The sequence below is a fragment of the Ceratotherium simum genome, chromosome 7 (assembly GCF_057802395.1).
Source record: "Ceratotherium simum simum isolate JZ-2026a chromosome 7, ASM5780239v1, whole genome shotgun sequence".
In the NCBI taxonomy this organism is placed as follows: Eukaryota; Metazoa; Chordata; class Mammalia; order Perissodactyla; family Rhinocerotidae; genus Ceratotherium; species Ceratotherium simum.
Window position 1 is genome coordinate 19,207,202 of NC_141906.1, and position 16,417 is coordinate 19,223,618.

At 36.2% G+C, this 16,417-nt stretch overlaps 1 protein-coding gene and 1 pseudogene across 2 annotated transcripts in view; both read left to right on the forward strand.

Moving 5' to 3' along the window:
- The window catches only part of RNF141 (ring finger protein 141), a 38,153-nt gene that overhangs the window by 3,387 nt on the left and 18,349 nt on the right, over nt 1-16,417 (forward strand). For both annotated transcript variants that reach the window (XM_004418430.3, XM_087433224.1), the window contains exons 2-4: nt 4,111-4,300; nt 7,538-7,646; nt 14,722-14,903. In XM_004418430.3, coding sequence (XP_004418487.1) covers nt 4,158-4,300; nt 7,538-7,646; nt 14,722-14,903 — 434 coding nt within the window. In that variant the 5' untranslated portion in view covers nt 4,111-4,157. The remainder of the gene's footprint in view (nt 1-4,110; nt 4,301-7,537; nt 7,647-14,721; nt 14,904-16,417) is intronic.
- Nucleotides 7,724-7,826, forward strand: LOC147916560 (U2 spliceosomal RNA; annotated as a pseudogene).

A 16,417-nucleotide genomic window follows, 5' to 3' on the forward strand; every position in this document is an offset into this window, starting at 1 on the left:
GAGCACATGGATTAAATTATCATTACATGTTTTACTCTAAATATTAAGACCATATATTTCAAAAGTTTAATTTTTTCTTTGTTAAGTAATGTAAGTGTAATTTAACGTTTTCATTCTGGTTGATTAGCATCTCTTATTGCATTTTGATTGGATTGGTACAGGAAAACTAGAGGAGATTTAAGTTTCACTTTGGGAGTAAAAAATTTTAGAGGTTACCTACTCCGCTTCTCACCCGAGCAAAAATCTTCTCTAAAACACTCATTAGATGAACTTCTGATCTTTATTAAACACCTCCACACTTCCAATGAAAGCAAGCTCACATATATTACAAGACAGCCCTTAACACTTCTGGATAATTATGGATGATAGGAAATTCTTACATTGACCTGAAATCTGCCTTATTTAAACTTATTGGCTATTCGGTTCTCTGAACTACATAAAATAAATCTTACTTCCTCTTCCACATGAAAACTCTTCAGATGTTTGAACAAACCTATCATATTGCTTCACATGGTTACTAAACTATGATTATCTAGAATAAATTGCTTCGTTTCCTTTTCGAGATCCTTAACATCTTGTATGCTCTCCCAAATATGTTCAAATGATGAATGCCCTTTAAAAGTGCAACTGCTTAGAGCTGATTACAGAACTTCAGTGGGGTGGAACCATTACAGAGTACAATGGGACTGGGCTCTCACTCTGGACGTCTGCTTCTAGCAAGAGTTTAGGATTATTTTAGCATCTTTCTTGTTCCTGTTTACTATTGACTTACTTTGACTGAAACCCTCAGACCTTTTATAGTTGGACTGGTTTTAAGCCCATCTTACCTGTGTGTTTTTTGTGCAGTTGGCTTTTCAAAACATATTCAGGATTTAACTCTTAAGTTGTATTTGATATAATTTATTCTGTTTCAGAAAATCAGTATCTATTTCAGTCTTGATTCTGATATTCAGTGGACATTATTCATTCATTTCAATTTTAGTCATCCACAGACTGGGCAGGCATGGAGTCTTGTCTTCGAGTCATCAGTAAAAATGGTAAACAGTCCATCTCTTGGTGCCAGTCTTTCTCTCCCTCTGCTGCTCTGCGTTAGTCACTCTGGCCTTTTTTTATTACCTCAAAGGCACCATGCTCCTTCCAATGTTAGGCACTTTCTATTACCTCTGCCTGGAATGTCCTCCCTTCACCATGCCTCTACCCCTCTTCTCTGGCTGACTGATCATCTCAAATCAAATGTTTGCTTAAGGACTTCTTCCCTGATACAAGACTAGGTCAAGTCCTCTTATAGGCTTTTGTAGCACCTTGTTTGGCTTGCTTGTTTGGCTTAGTGCTTCTCATTTTGTAATTATATGTTTAGTGGTGTGATTGTTGTCTTTTCCCCACTGTGTCAGATGCCTCCGTGGCGTCAAGAACCATGTTTCTTTCACTCACCGTTGTATCCCCAGAACATATCACAGCACCAGGCACATGGTATTTGTTGAGTTTAATTTTTAAAAGACCTATAATAACGGGGCCAGCCCTGTGGCGTGGCGGTTAGGTGCTCGCGTTCCGCTGCTGGCGGCCCGAGTTCGGATCCCGGGCGCGCTCCGATGCACCGCTTGTCAGGCCGTGCTGTGGCAGTGTCCCATATAAAGTGGAGGAAGATGGGCACAGATGTTAGCCCAGGGCCGGTCTTCCTCAGCAAAAAGAGGAGGATTGGCATGGATGTTAGCTCAGGGCTGATCTTCCTCACAAAAACTAAAAATAAAAAAAATACAAGACCATGTAACACAAAGGTTCCCTAACACCAGTCTATAACCATTGGCTTCTGATGATGTTTTCACATGTTTGGATTAGAACAAAAATAATAAGGACAATAGTGTAGGTGTACATATGTAGTATTTGTCAGTGTGAAGTTAATGCCTTTTGGGAAGGACTTTTATTCTAATACTCTATCCTTCTACTTTTCAGGTAATAAATTCTTCTTTTTAAAATTTTTATTGTTTGGGGATTTTTTGCTTATTTCTGGAAACTATCTTTACTTAGAATAAAAATAAATGTGCAACACCATGATGCTTTGAGATTTTACTAGTCTGTAAAATCCAGAAATCACTAATGTTGAATACCCTAGAGACCACCGCTAAGCTAAGAACTTTGTTTCTCTTTGAATATAGTTGCTATGAATCCACTTGACTATATTTAAAATATATAGTTTTGCTTTCAGAGATTTTTTTTTAGTGGCCTGGATCTTCCTCAACAGCTTCCTTTCATTTATCTCTGTAATATGTTTATCGTTGCCAAGTAGGCTCAGATTCAAAACAGTAATTGTTGAGTTTTTCTTTTTTAGTACAATTATAGTTTTCCTATATTTTATGTGAGTAGAAGAATAAACCTCAAATACAGTACATTAAATTTTAATACCAAAATCAAATTTACATATTATGGTTACTGAGAACTCTTATTATATATGGTTTCATAAAGTTATATATTTTATAGAGTTATAACTTTATTTTTTTTTGATTAAATGATAAAGCAGGTTTCCTGGCAAAACTTTTTCTATAAAATTTTACTATTTCACCTGCTTTATATGATATGAGTGTTAATTTGGCTGAGATAAAATGATAGTCTTTGATGGGTAAATAAAATGGAATTTCTCAAGGGGGGGATCAGATTTTTTTTAAATTGTAATGCATTTTTCTTTTTCTAACTTTATTTTTAAAAAAAACAATTAGCGATGTGACTTTGTTACTTTAACCTTTCAGTGCTTGTTTCTTTAACTATCCTGTTTCTTCATCTGTAAAATGGTTATTATAGGGGAGTTAAATGACCGAAATTGAGAATATGTGTAACGTGCTTAGAAGATTGTGTTACATAATGGAAGTGGTCAACAAATGTTAGTTGCTTTTACTATTATTAGTAGTAGTGTTGGTATTAAATAGGGATTTTCATATTCAGTTATAGAATAAGTCAACATAAGTAAATACTAAAAATTTATATTAATTTCTATTTTAACCATATTCTCAATGCTTGATATTCTAAGTCATTATTTACCAAAGGAAAAAGCTATCTAGAATAAAAACATCCAACTCTTCTCTAGCCACGATACATAGAATTATATCTTTTAAGACTTTAGAGTAAGTGGTTATTAAATAAATGTTTTGTGATTAAATTTTTTTAAGTCAATTCAATAACTTATTGATCTGTATTAATAGTAGATTATTAAAGTAGTGATCCAGCCTTTTAACTAAAATATCACCTTCATATTTAGAAAATAAGTTACATAAATTTTAAGTTAACACCTGGAGAAGTTAAAAAGCAAAAGAGCTGTCTTTTTTTTTCTAAGCAGAAAATGTAAGGTGGTTAAATAATCTAACATTGTAATTTTCTTAGGTTTTTCAAACCAAAAGTCTGTTTAATTTATATATATTTTACAATTAAAAATGTTATACATTTATAAATGAAGTAATTCAACAACAAATTTCTTTTAGCTGGTGTAATTATGTAATGATTATATATCATAGTATATCATAGTGGTTAAAAATATGAGCACTAGAATCTGAAAAACGTGAGTTCAAAGTTCACTTCAACCACTTACCAACTGTTTAACTGTAGATAAGTCACTTAGCTCTATATCCTTATTTGTAAAATAGGAATATAATAATGTCTACCTCTTAGGGTTGTTGTAAGAAATAAATGAGATAATATATGGAAAGCCCTTAGTTTGGAGTCTGACTCATGGTAAGCAGTCAGGAAATGTTCTTAAGAAAATTACATAAGGTAAAGAAGCTTCCTATTAAATACAGTCACTTAAATGCCTTCGTGTGTGCGTGCATGCGCGCATCTGTGTAATGGTTTTTGACTTGGTGAAATTATAGAAGTTAGAAGCTCCACACCCTCCCAATAACGTAAGTGAATCCTGTTTTCTCATTTAGCTATGTAATCTTAAAAAATAGAAATATAAATCTTTACTTTAAAAGTATCATTGTTTAAATAAAGTCCACCTTAGGCTCATGTAAGTCTAATGAGCTCTCACTTAAAGGTATTCCTGGTTTTTCTCAATTTTCTTCAAGGGGTGGATATATTGCTGTTTTTATATTATATATAAAAGTAACTTTTATATATATTTGACAGAAACTACGTGAAACAACACTCTGGATTTCAAAAGACATCATTTCATCATGGGACAGCAATTTTCAGATCAAACGCAGTTGGTTCTTAACAAGTTACCAGAAAAAGTAGCAAAACATGTCACATTGGTCCGAGAAAGTGGCTCCTTGACTTATGAAGAATTTCTTGGGAGAGTAGCTGAACTTAATGACGTGTAAGTCTTGCTGTTTTTCATTTTATTTTTCCCCCGAAGTATGCCCCATATGTCATGACTGTCTAAGAGGTGACCAGAAGTTTTGATTGCTAAGACTTAGTGTTTTCAGCAGCAGTTAGGAAATAATTATAGAGTGCCTCCTGTAATTTCTATGTGGTTATTTAAAAATATGTAATAGGATCAAAAGAGACCGAAGGAACTTGAAATTGGATTTTGAACACAGGCGTATAAATTGACTCTTGTTTGAAAGCACTAAAGGGATGCATAACAGAAGAGAATATGCCAATTAGCCAATCTAGAGAAAGGCTCCTAGGATAGTCAAAGGGCACTCAGGTTTCTGTACATCAACCAGTTCATCTGGTTAGTAAAGAAATCAGTCTTCTGTATCTGTTCACTGAGCCATTATTTTGCCAGAGAAATACATATATAATAAGAATGCAATTGTCAGGGCTGCCTGATGGTGTAGCGGTTAAGTTCGCATGCTCTGCTTCAGCAACCCGGGATTCCGCCGATTCGGATCGTGGGCGTGGACCTACCACCGCTCATCAAGCCATGCTGTGGCGGTGTCCCACATACAGCGACTAGAAGGTTGTGCAACTATGACATACAACTATCTACTGGGGCTTTGGGGAGAAAAAGGAGGAAGATTAGCAACAGATGTTAGCTCAGGGCCAATCTTCCAAAAAACAAACAAAATAATAATTCATTTGTTGTCACTGAAGAATAAGATATTTTGTTTATTAATATTTTCTAATTAGCTAACATCTTTAAATCTCTACTTAACACTTGAATAGATTTCTAAGATGGAATATAAATTTCTCTGCCATCTTACAGAGCACACCTAATAAAACTTAGCCTTTTCTTTGTAAATTTATTCTTTATTATATCAGCTATAATACTGATCTGTATAGAAGCTATTAAAACATACAGGGCTCTTTGTCCCTGAATGACCCCAGATTGTTTGCTTTTAAAATACTGCTTTTTTGTTTGTGTGTTTTCTCCCCTAGTGACAGGTGAGCAGATGTCACTTCTTTCTATTGTCTTCCTCTAGCAGCACCCACATCTACCTCTCTTTGTATATAGAAGGTATATATACGCCTTCTATCTCCCTAGGGGTATAATTATAACTTATTGGCATTGTCTTTTAAATGAGATGTTCAAGGTTCTCTCTTTAGTCTATTCATTTTAGCTAACATTCACTGAGCATGTAACATGTGCAACGCACTTTGCTGAGGGTTGGACCTTTTAACTGAGGCCTAAAATGATCCAAATGTGGCAGATCCAGCTCTCCCTGAGTCTGAAGTTCTTTCCACTATCCCAAATTACCTCTCCTTAAACCCAAAAAAGGCCAAACACCTTTTGGCCTAAAATCACCTAGCAATCTAGGACCACTTAGTATGTATCAACTTGTATTATAGTCACTGTTAATAGTTTAGGGTAAGATACTCCCCAAACTTTGTGGTGGCTGTATTAGATAAGAGACATATTTGGCCATCTGGAACACATTAGATAAAGAGAAGGAAATACAGTCTTTTTATGGACATGGCTCAAGTATACTGTTATTAGCCAGTCATGAAGAATAAAGAATGTCTTAAAAGTTAAAGTTATCTTAGACGATCATTTCTTCTAAGAATACTGGATTTTGTTCATTAAAAAAAACAAAACAAAACCCTGTATGGGTATATGGGTGGATCCTTTATGGATATATATATATATATATATATATATATATATATATATATATATATATATATATTTATGCACAGAAAATGAACTAGAAGGATACCCACTGGGTCTCTGGGTAGTTGGCAGAAAAAGCGGGCAGTGAAGGGAGATTTTACATTTTACTGTAAATATTTGTATATTGTCATGGGTTTTTAGAATTCTAGTATTTTACTTTTTTCCTTTTCTTAGATTATCCAAATGGTAGTATTTGAAGCATTATTTCTGGGACCATATTCTTAAGGAATAAAATTGGATTGAGAATTTGATAGTATCACAAGACTGGAATGCTTTTTTATGTTTATCGTTTCAACTCTTATGAACAGTAATCAATGACATTTGCCATCCCTTAAGAGTCTTGGAACTTACAGACATAAACCTAGTCTATTCTATAAAATTTGCATTTTGGCCTAGAGCTGCTGGATAAAATGTGCTCTGTGAAAGCGTCCGCAAGCTAAGCTTACCGTGTAATACAGAAGTGAGGGTCAAGAATATCTTCCTTTTGTTTATTTAGAACAGGACACTTCTGGCTGGATTTGGTTCTTAAAATCAGTTCCCGTGGGTCAGGGTTGGGCATTTCACAAGTGCAGTGCTGTCTGAGAACTGTTTTATTTAAAGTTAAACCTATACAGAAGGAGCATGGTTTGATAACTAGAAAGCAGAACTGGAAACTGGCGCAGCTGAATGACTTTCGCTGGCTGACTTTCTTCCCTGGGGATGGTAGCATAATTTTCGATGGCCTCCATTTATTTAGCTGTAAGGCACTTAATTGAGCGTGATATCTCCACTGGTGCTTGGAGAGAAATGGAGTAATGATAAAAGGGAGCTGCAGTACGTAAATATGTCTTTGAACTGATTTAAATTGGCATTGATAGTATGATATTGAATTAGCCTCTAAAAGTATTATATTTTTTTTGTTAGAATCCTCTGGCCCTCTAAATTAAAATTATTCTGCTAGGTGAAGACAGTAAAGCTATATTTAAAGTGTCTCAAAATCATTTGCTTGATCCGGTCCCAAATTATCTATAAAACGAAAATTTTCCGAAGAGATGTGTTAGTATTACTGTTTAAATAAGGACTCAACCAAGAGCAAGATTTTTTTCACACTTTATATACATCTGAGGCAATAGTCAAAATTTGGATAAGTGAAACCAGCTATGCTTTTTCTTTAAAAACCTGATTCCTCGGGCATGTTTTTTTCTAGATGTCTTTGTTAGAAATGTAAAGACCATTGAGATATAGATATGACAAAAAGAGATTTATAAATATCATTCCACTATGCTGTTGACTTTAAAATCCTTGGAAATTAAGTTATATGTTTATAATCAAAACATTCTCTAGCCGTATGTTTTAAGAATGTAATTATTACAATCATTATTCTTGTTATTTGTCTTTGTGTGTCTTCTTCAGATTTCCTTCTCTGTTTTAAAGTGTTTCTCGAAACTGTTTTCATAGCTCCATTATTTCATATGATGACTTTTCATAAAATTAACAAATATGTTTGTCTCTTTTCAGAACGGCTAAAGTAGCAGCTGGCCAGGAAAAACATCTTCTCTTTGAGGTACAACCTGGATCTGATTCTTCTGCCTTTTGGAAAGTGGTTGTACGGGTGGTCTGTACCAAGGTGAGAGTGACAGAGACTTCCAACTCTGAGCTTAAACTATTTTGGTGGTTAAAACTATGTTTAGTAGTGTAATATAGATCCCTTCTTGGCCTTTTGGCTAAGATCAAGTGTAGTATCTGTTCTTATCAGTTTAATAATATTCTATAGTAGAAATAAATGTTAATAATTTGGTTATTATCATTTATTTATAAAACTATGAAAAACATAGTTTTATTGCCTTCCAGGTTAGCTATTTGAATCTCACTGTTTGTATAATTGCCATATAGCAGAGATTTTAATAATCACAGAAGGTGGTAGTAAACTCTCATCCTTACCTTCCACCTCTCTTTTTGGATTTTAGCTGGCTGTGGAGTCTTAAGGTGACACCCTATCTAGAAATTAAAATAGTCTTAGGAGATCATTTCTTTTAAGAACACTAGGTTTCAGCGCCGGCCCAGTGGCACAAGCAGTTAAGTGTATGCGCTCCGCTGCAGCGGCCCGGAGTTCGCCGGTTCGGATCCCAGGCGCGCACCGATGCAATGATTGGCAAGCCATGGTGTGGCAGCATCCCATATAAAGTGGAGGAAGATGGGCATGGATGTTAGCACAGGGCCAGTCTTCCTCAGCAACAAAAAAAAAAGAGGAGGATTGGTGGATGTTAGCACAGGGCTGATCTTCCTCACCAAAAAAAAAAGAACACTAGGTTTCATTCGTTTAATAAGAATTTTAAAATCCATTAGAAAGTTTGGGGTTTTTTGTTTAGTTTTAGTAATTTTTAGTTATTGAATGGATTTTTCACCATCAGTGCACTGTGTCTCTTAGTTGATCTTTAAATTTTAAACAATTAAATATATCAACACTGCTAAAAAATATAAGGGCAGCTGTCATAGAATATTAGGAAGCCTCATCCACCAATGGGTAGGTTAGAATAGATGGTCCTTAACTTTTTTGAGGCCACAGACCTGGTAAAAATGCAGGAACGATTTTATTAGGCCTCCTCCTATCCCAGCCCCTGCTCTAAAACAAACAATAAAATCATCCATATTCAGGGGCCGGCCTGGTGGCGTAGTGGTTAAGTTTGAGCGCTCTGCTTTGGCAGCCCGGGGTTCCCGGGGGCAGATCCCAGGCGCTGACCTACGCACTGCTTATCAAGCCATGCTGTGGCAGGCATCCCACATATAAAGTAGAGGAAGGTGGGCACGGATATTAGCCCAGGGCCAATCTTCCTCAGCAAAAAGAGGAGGACTGGCAACAGATGTTAGCTCAGGGCTAATCTTCCTCACACATACACAAAAAAATCATCCATATGCATATAAACAATAAATTGAACATTCGTGAATGCTCTGAAGTCCACTCCTGATCAACCCTTAAGGAACTCCTGTGTAAGGAGAATTTTTCCCTTTGTGTCATGGACCTTGGGGGTTCCCCACTTAATATGCCACATTTCCCCCAGTGAGTTGATTACCACTACTATACTTTAAGTGTAGTAGGATTAATTATGGATAGTTGATCAAATTAGAAGTTCTAATCAATTTAAGTAATAAAAGTACTTTAGAGAGGATTAGAGGAACAAAGACAGATGTTAATTCCAGACTTGGCTAAGTGCCTGAAGTTGAATGGAGCCTGTTAACGTTTACAGTTGATTTAGAGGAAATACACAGTACACTTTAATACCATTCCGCTGGGTCCATTCACATTGAACATTTGCTTAGTCAATTTTTTTTTTAAGTCCAAATGTTAAAGAGAGATATAACAGCTGCCAGAGAACCATCATTCAAAAATTTTTTGCATTATTCATCACAGCGGTAGCTAATGCGGTACTAGTATGGGTAGCAGTGTAACTTTATATAAGGTATAATGTGTTAGAAATCATTGTAACAGAATACACATTGAAATACTGACAGCCTGATCCAAGATCGTGTTTTGTTATACTTCAATTTCTGGTCTCAAAACTTGTATGCCAACCGCATATTTTTCCCATTTTCTGTTTTTTTATTGTTGTTGTTATTGAGTTTATATTATATTTATATTAAATTCATTAGGGGTTTTTTACAATGTTATAAGTACGCATACTCCCAAAAGAACTCTGAGAATCCTCAGCTTTTGACTTTGCAAAGGAATAAAGTAAAGAAGAAATGAAGAATTGGCCTAAAAATGTAAAATCCATTCAAATGGGCTCAGTATCTCCAATACTGCATCATCTGACAGCTGTGAGTTTATATTGCACATAATCTTTCAGAACTATTTGGAAATCAACCTCAAATTTATAAGAACTCTAGTGACAAGGTCATTTCTGAAAAAAATGCATTCTTTCTTCTTTTCTTGCCCTCTCCTCCACAGTAGCCAGCCATCTGATCTTGTCAAGATAAAATCTTGTCAATTTTACCTCTTACCAGGTCTCACTTCCAGTTTATTCATAAGACAAATTCCATGCCCTCTAGAAGACTTTAACTATAGCTCTGGCCCCTCTTTCTTCGCATCTGGATTATCTTAGGTTCTGTGTTAATCTCCACACCTCCAGACTCTTCTTTTTTCTTTTTTTTTTTTTTTTTTTGCTTGAGAAAGTTTCTACCTGAGCTAATATCTGTTGCCAGTCTTCCTCTTTTTGCTTGAGGAAGATTCACCCTGAGCTAACATCCGTGCCAGTCTTCCTCTATTTTGTATGTGGGTCGCTGCCACAGCATGGCCACCAACGACTGGTGTAGGTCCATGCCCGGGAACCAAACCTGGGTTGCTGAAGCGGAGCGTGCCAAACTTAACCACTAGGCCACAGGACCAGCGCCAGACTCTTCTATTTGTAATTAATGATGCTTTGAGATTAACCTTTCTCAAGCACAACTCATCAGATCACTTTCCTGCTTAAAATTCTTCAGCAATTCCTCATTGGCTACAAAATAGTCCCAACTTCTTAACCTGACAGTCAAGGCCTTCTACAATAGTTTTATTCACCACTATCCCCCTTTGAACGCTACAGTCTCTCACCAGGCTTAACTAATTTAAGACTCTATAGCTGTTACCTTTTCCACCTTGGTGCCTCTGCTCATTGAGTTCCCTCAACTAGAATGTCCATTCCTCTGTCATTTAAATTGCCATTAGCTACAAGTCACAGAAAACCCCTGTTCTGACAGTATAAACAAAAACATTATTTATATTCTCACTTTTCAAAAAACCTTGATATAAAGTAGCTCCTGGATTGGTTCATTCAAAGACCTAGCAGATCCCTCTTCCCAATCATTGGGTCAATATTAGCTCATGTCCCCTTCTTACACCTACACTGACAAAGGGTATGTGATTACCATGATTGGTTTAGATTAGACTCACCAGGATTGACTCCTGAGTCATTTCAGGTAGTGGTACACCAAAACAAAATCAGGGCTCTGCTGACAATGAAAAGTAGGAATGGCATTTGGGTAATCAGCCAATGGTTTCTGCACTATTCTGATCTAACTAGATGTCTCTTTAAAGGTCTCCCACAAATACCATCTCATCCATAAAGTCTTCCCTAACAGAAATTCTCTTACCTCTTCTAAATTACAGCAGCACTATTCATACTTCATAATTAAATTCTATGTTAAGAATAAAATTATTTATTTAGGTTCTTAGCTCCCCTAGTAGATAGTAAGCTCCTGAGGGCAGGAACTCTGTCTATATTCATTCTTGTATCTCTTACAACCTGTAATGCTTTACACCTGGTAACAATTCAGTTGAATGAACCAAAAAAAATCTGTTGAAATACTCTCATTTTAAATGACTGGGATAGGTTGAAGCTTTCCTTGTTTATTGATACAGTATAGTATCTAAATTACATTCTCTCTCTGTCTTTATTTCATAAAGTACTCAGCTCACATCGAAGAGGCCAGTATAAATTGTAGAAAGCTGTGGGAATATGAATGTATCAGGTTTCTGATCCCTTAGTTTTCTGCTCCTCCTCCTTGCCAAGCACAGAATTAATGTTTAATTTTACAATTAGTCAAACTCCTTTTTGCCTCAGTATGTGTAACCATTACGTCTGTGTGTGATTAAACATCTTCCTTAAAATAAGATTCTAAATAGAAAAACAGAAGACATATTGAAGACATAGGCAATCAGATCTTTCATTTGTGTAATTGTTCATGATTTTAGTTTACTCTAAAGAAATGTTTTTATTTGCATTCCTTAGGTTCTTTTTGAAAGAATCTATTAGAAGTCAGTGTTTACAGTAGAAAAAAAGATTTGAAGGCCTTGGGGCTGGCCCGGTGGCATAGTGGTTAAGTTTGTGTGCTCTGCTTCAGCGGCCCTGGGTTCACGGGTTTGGATCCCAGGTGCAGACCTATGCACTGCTCATCAAGCCACGCTGCAGCAGCAGCCCATATATAAAGTGGAGGAAGACTGACACAGATATTAGCTCAGCGATGATCTTCCTCAAGTGAAAAGAGGAGGATTGGCAGTAGATGTTAGCTCAGGGCCAGTCTTCCTCACACACACAAAAAAAGAGTTGAGCAATATGAAAAACTGATAGTAGACTGAAATTTCATATTTCTTACTCTTAAGAACCAAAAAACAATGGTGCTGTAACCTTCTGTATTTACAATAAGACCTTATCTTGACTATCTACCATCTGTTATGATGATTATCCTCAATATTTAATACATTATAAAAAATAATCTAAATGATGTTTAAATGGAATATTTTATGGGAATAATGTTAGAAAAATTAATAGATTAATTAAAAATTATGAACTAAGGTGGCTATTAAGAAACCTCGTGAATTACATTATCTTCATTCGTCTTGTTACTTAGACCAAAACCTTGGAGTTGTCCTTGACTTCTCTTTTTCTTGTATCGCACAATCAATCCATGAGTAAATCCTGTCAGGTTTCTCATCAAAATATATTCGGAATCTGGCCAGTTCTCACCATCTCCACTACTACCACCGTAGTCCTAGCAACCGTCATCTCTCACCAGGATTGTTCCAGTAGCCTCCTAACTGGTCTCCCTGCTTCTGCCCTTGCCCCCGTTCTGTCTAGTTTAAGCACAACCACCAGGCTTTTCCACTCATAATCTGAAATGAAATCAGATCATATTACTCCTTGGCTGGAAACCCTCCAGTGACTTTCCAAGCCCTTGGAATAAAAGCCCAAGTCATTACTACGTTCAGCAAACTCCTGTACGTTCTGTCCCCACCTCACCCTCTGACATTATCTTCTACCACTCCTTTCTCTCTTGTTCTATTCCAACCGTCCTGGGCTCCTTGCTGGATTCATTGTGCTCCTTGCCAGGTACACTTCTGCCTAACAGTCTTTGCACTTCCTGTTCTCTCAGCCTGGAATGATCTTTCCCCCAAAGATCCATATGTCTCATTCCTGCACCTCTTCCCATTCTTAAATGTCACCTTCTCTGTGAGGCCTTCCCTACAGCCCTTCAGCATTTCCTATCCTCCGTTTAATCTTCTCCATAACGCTTATTTCCGTCTTACCTAGTCTGTATTTTATTTGTCTGTCTCTCCTAACTATAGTGTAGGATTTTTGTCTGTTTTATACACACTGTCACCAGTGCCTAGAGTGGTGCAACAGAGTATCTGTGACATCCACATAATAGATACTCAATAAATATTTGTTGCATGGATCCTATGATTATGATAGTTGTAGTTTGATAAACTTTGCTATTAAATACTAGGTTTCTATGAATTATTTCCTAATTTCTTCTGCACTGTGCAGTTCCAAAGGAGGACTGCCCCAGTTTCCTCAGCTCTGCAAGTCTGTTTTGTAAGCCTCTATAAATTCCTATCACTTTTAATTCTGTTTATTCTCTACCCCATGTACAGTCCTTTATTACAAGGAATATTACATATTTACATCTCCATATAGATCTTACCTTCCTGAAATTAAATCAGTTTTCTGATTAGAGATGATTGTACCATTTTCATAATATAGAATCTGATTCATACTTGATTCTCAGTTTTTCTCTCACTGCCTTCTCAAATAGTAAACAATAAATATTGGTTGTAATTATTTTTATTTTCATTCCAAATATTGAAATGTTGCTACAATAATGTTTTTTTAATATGTAACTTAACTACCTCACTTTCTCATATCCCCAGTTCCATCAATGCATTTCCAAACCTACTTCATTCACAATTTTAAGGCCTTCTATCTATATCTCTCCCTGCGCTCTTCATTTCTTTCTAAATGTTTTCTAATTTTGTTTGTTCTATTTACTTTGATATGAACTTAATAGATTTCATTGCTTCCTCTGTTCCCACAGTTTTCCATACCATCTCCTGTGCTGAAAGAAAGTCTTTCACATCTCTGATCTGTCGCTGATTACTTCAAGTTCTTCATCCAGTGATATTACACCCTCATCCTACTGGCTTTGGTCATTTCAAAAGAGATTATATGCCCCACTCCATGATTCCCAAAGTCTTATGAAAGCAATATTCTCTCTCCTTACCTATTATCCAACACTTGCCCCAAATATCTCCTCACACTAAGAATGTAAGCTAGAGTGGGGAGAGGTACAACCTCTAGGCCACTGGTTCCACTTCATAGTAAATGAGTTTTTTGCTAAAGCTCAAAATGGCCTTCTGGGAAAAATTCAACCACTTTTTATTAGGATTTACTTTAATGTAATTTTTTTTGCTTTAGTTTGGAAGTTTTGGTATAAAATAGAATTTAAGATGTTCAAGAAAGCAATCTGTTGTTTCAGTTATAGTAGAATGGCATGTGATTGTTAGATTCGAATAAATCCTTTCAGAAATTCTTTAATTAAAAAATTAAAATGAAACGAATTGTCGATACTGATCTCTAAAATTCATTTCTTAAGTCTGGGAAAGTTGCCTAACCTCGTCAACTCTAAACAGGATAATACCTAATCAACCCTACAGGGTTATTTTGAGTATCAGACGGGATAAATTTGTGTAAAAGTACTTTGAACCCTACAACTGTAGGGGACATGATCATATTCATTTGTTCAGACTCTTACTCTCTTGGTAGGTAATTTGCAAACCTTGATAACTTCTATTTCCTAGGATGTTTGACTAAATATTTGTTCCCCTTTTTTAGGAAAACTTGATCAGAGAAGTAATCAACTTTTTTTTTTCATTTTCTTTGTATTTTTAGATTAACAAAAGCAGTGGCATTGTGGAAGCATCACGAATCATGAATTTATACCAGTTTCTTCAGCTTTATAAAGACATCACAAGTCAAGCAGCAGGAGTATTGGCCCAGAGCTCCACCTCTGAAGACCTTGATGAAAACTTGTCATCGGTCACGTCTTGTCAGGCTAGTCTTTGGATGGGAAGGTAGACAATGCATAATTACCATTTTTCACTTATTTTCCAATATGCAAGCTGTTGAAATCTCATTAGTATATTTGCTGGTGCTCTTTGTGACATCTTAAATCCCATTACTTTTTGTCTCAGTTGATATTATATCCCAGATCAGTTTTTGGATTGTTCTGTGTTTCAGGAGATTGTTAGAGTGCCAAATTAAAGAAAAATTGAAGTGACTCACACCAGGTAATGTTTTCGTCAACCCGGTTTCCATGAATCCACTCTACATGCTTGCATTTAATGATAAAGGAGATAGATAGTGCCCCTTTTATAATAGATATTTAGGTTCTTAAACAATCAGAGCCCTTCAGGGAATTAGGTTCAAGAATCTGGCAAAACCATTCCAGTTTTTCTTAAAAGTATCTGACTAATCAGAGCATTAAAATGTTAAATATTGGCTCCAGGACTTGGCAGGCCATTCAGGAATGAACAAGTAGTTGGTGCACATATTGCATATACCGAGGTACCAGAAGGAAATGAAGTCAGCCAGAGTTTTCTGTAATGGTGCTTGTTTACTCAGGCCTAATATATTATTGTTCTATCTAAACTTTCTTTTCCTTTTCTATAATGCTTTTGGCATGTGAAAGCTCCCACCTGTTGCCATTTGACCATGACCATAATTTAAACTCATAAATGCCTCGTTGGAAAAAGTCTTACGTGTGTCCAGACATGTCGACATCCTGTCTTGTTGTTGTACTGGGCAGACAGCAGAAATCTGTATTGACAGTGTCTTTTACCTTACAGTTAAGAATATGCTTAACAAGAATTTCTCTTTTATTGCTCCATTTACAGTTGCATTTTCTGGTCCATTCGTAGACAACTGGTTTCCAAATATTATGTTTTAGTAAAATTGTATTTTCCATTTATCATTTCCTTTTTATCTTTAAACAGATGATTTGGTTTTCCAGATTTGGGCTGTAAAAGTGTTACTGAAATGCCAAATGAGTTTTAGGACATTATAGGCAGTGTTTAGGCTTATCTTTTCTATATTTTGTAAAGTTAATCTTTCAAAGACAGGTGTCTGATTTTCTGCTTTTTTTCCTCTCCCTCTTCAGGGTGATGATTTGTTTTTGTTGTTGCTTTTTGCTGAGGAAGATTTGCCCTGAACTAACATCTGTTGCCAATCTTCCTCTTTTTGCTGAGGAAGATTCACCCTGAGCTAACATCTGTGCCAATCTTCCTCTATTTTGTGTGTGGGTTGCCACCACAGTATGGCCGCCGCCGAGTGGTGTAGGTCCATGCCTGGGAACTGAACCCGGGCCACCAAAGTGGAGCGTGCCAAACTTAACCTCTAGGCTGCGGGGCCAGCCCCAGAAGATTTTTTTTTAAAGTATTTTGAAAGCTGAGAATAGTGTTTACCAGTATATTTAAGCTCTATGGTAGCAAATGAAAATAAAGTAAAATGGTTTTCTTCTTGCAGTCATCTTAATGAAGGAGGTAAGAGTATTATCCCTTTTCATGTGCCCTTGAGACTAGGAAACTCA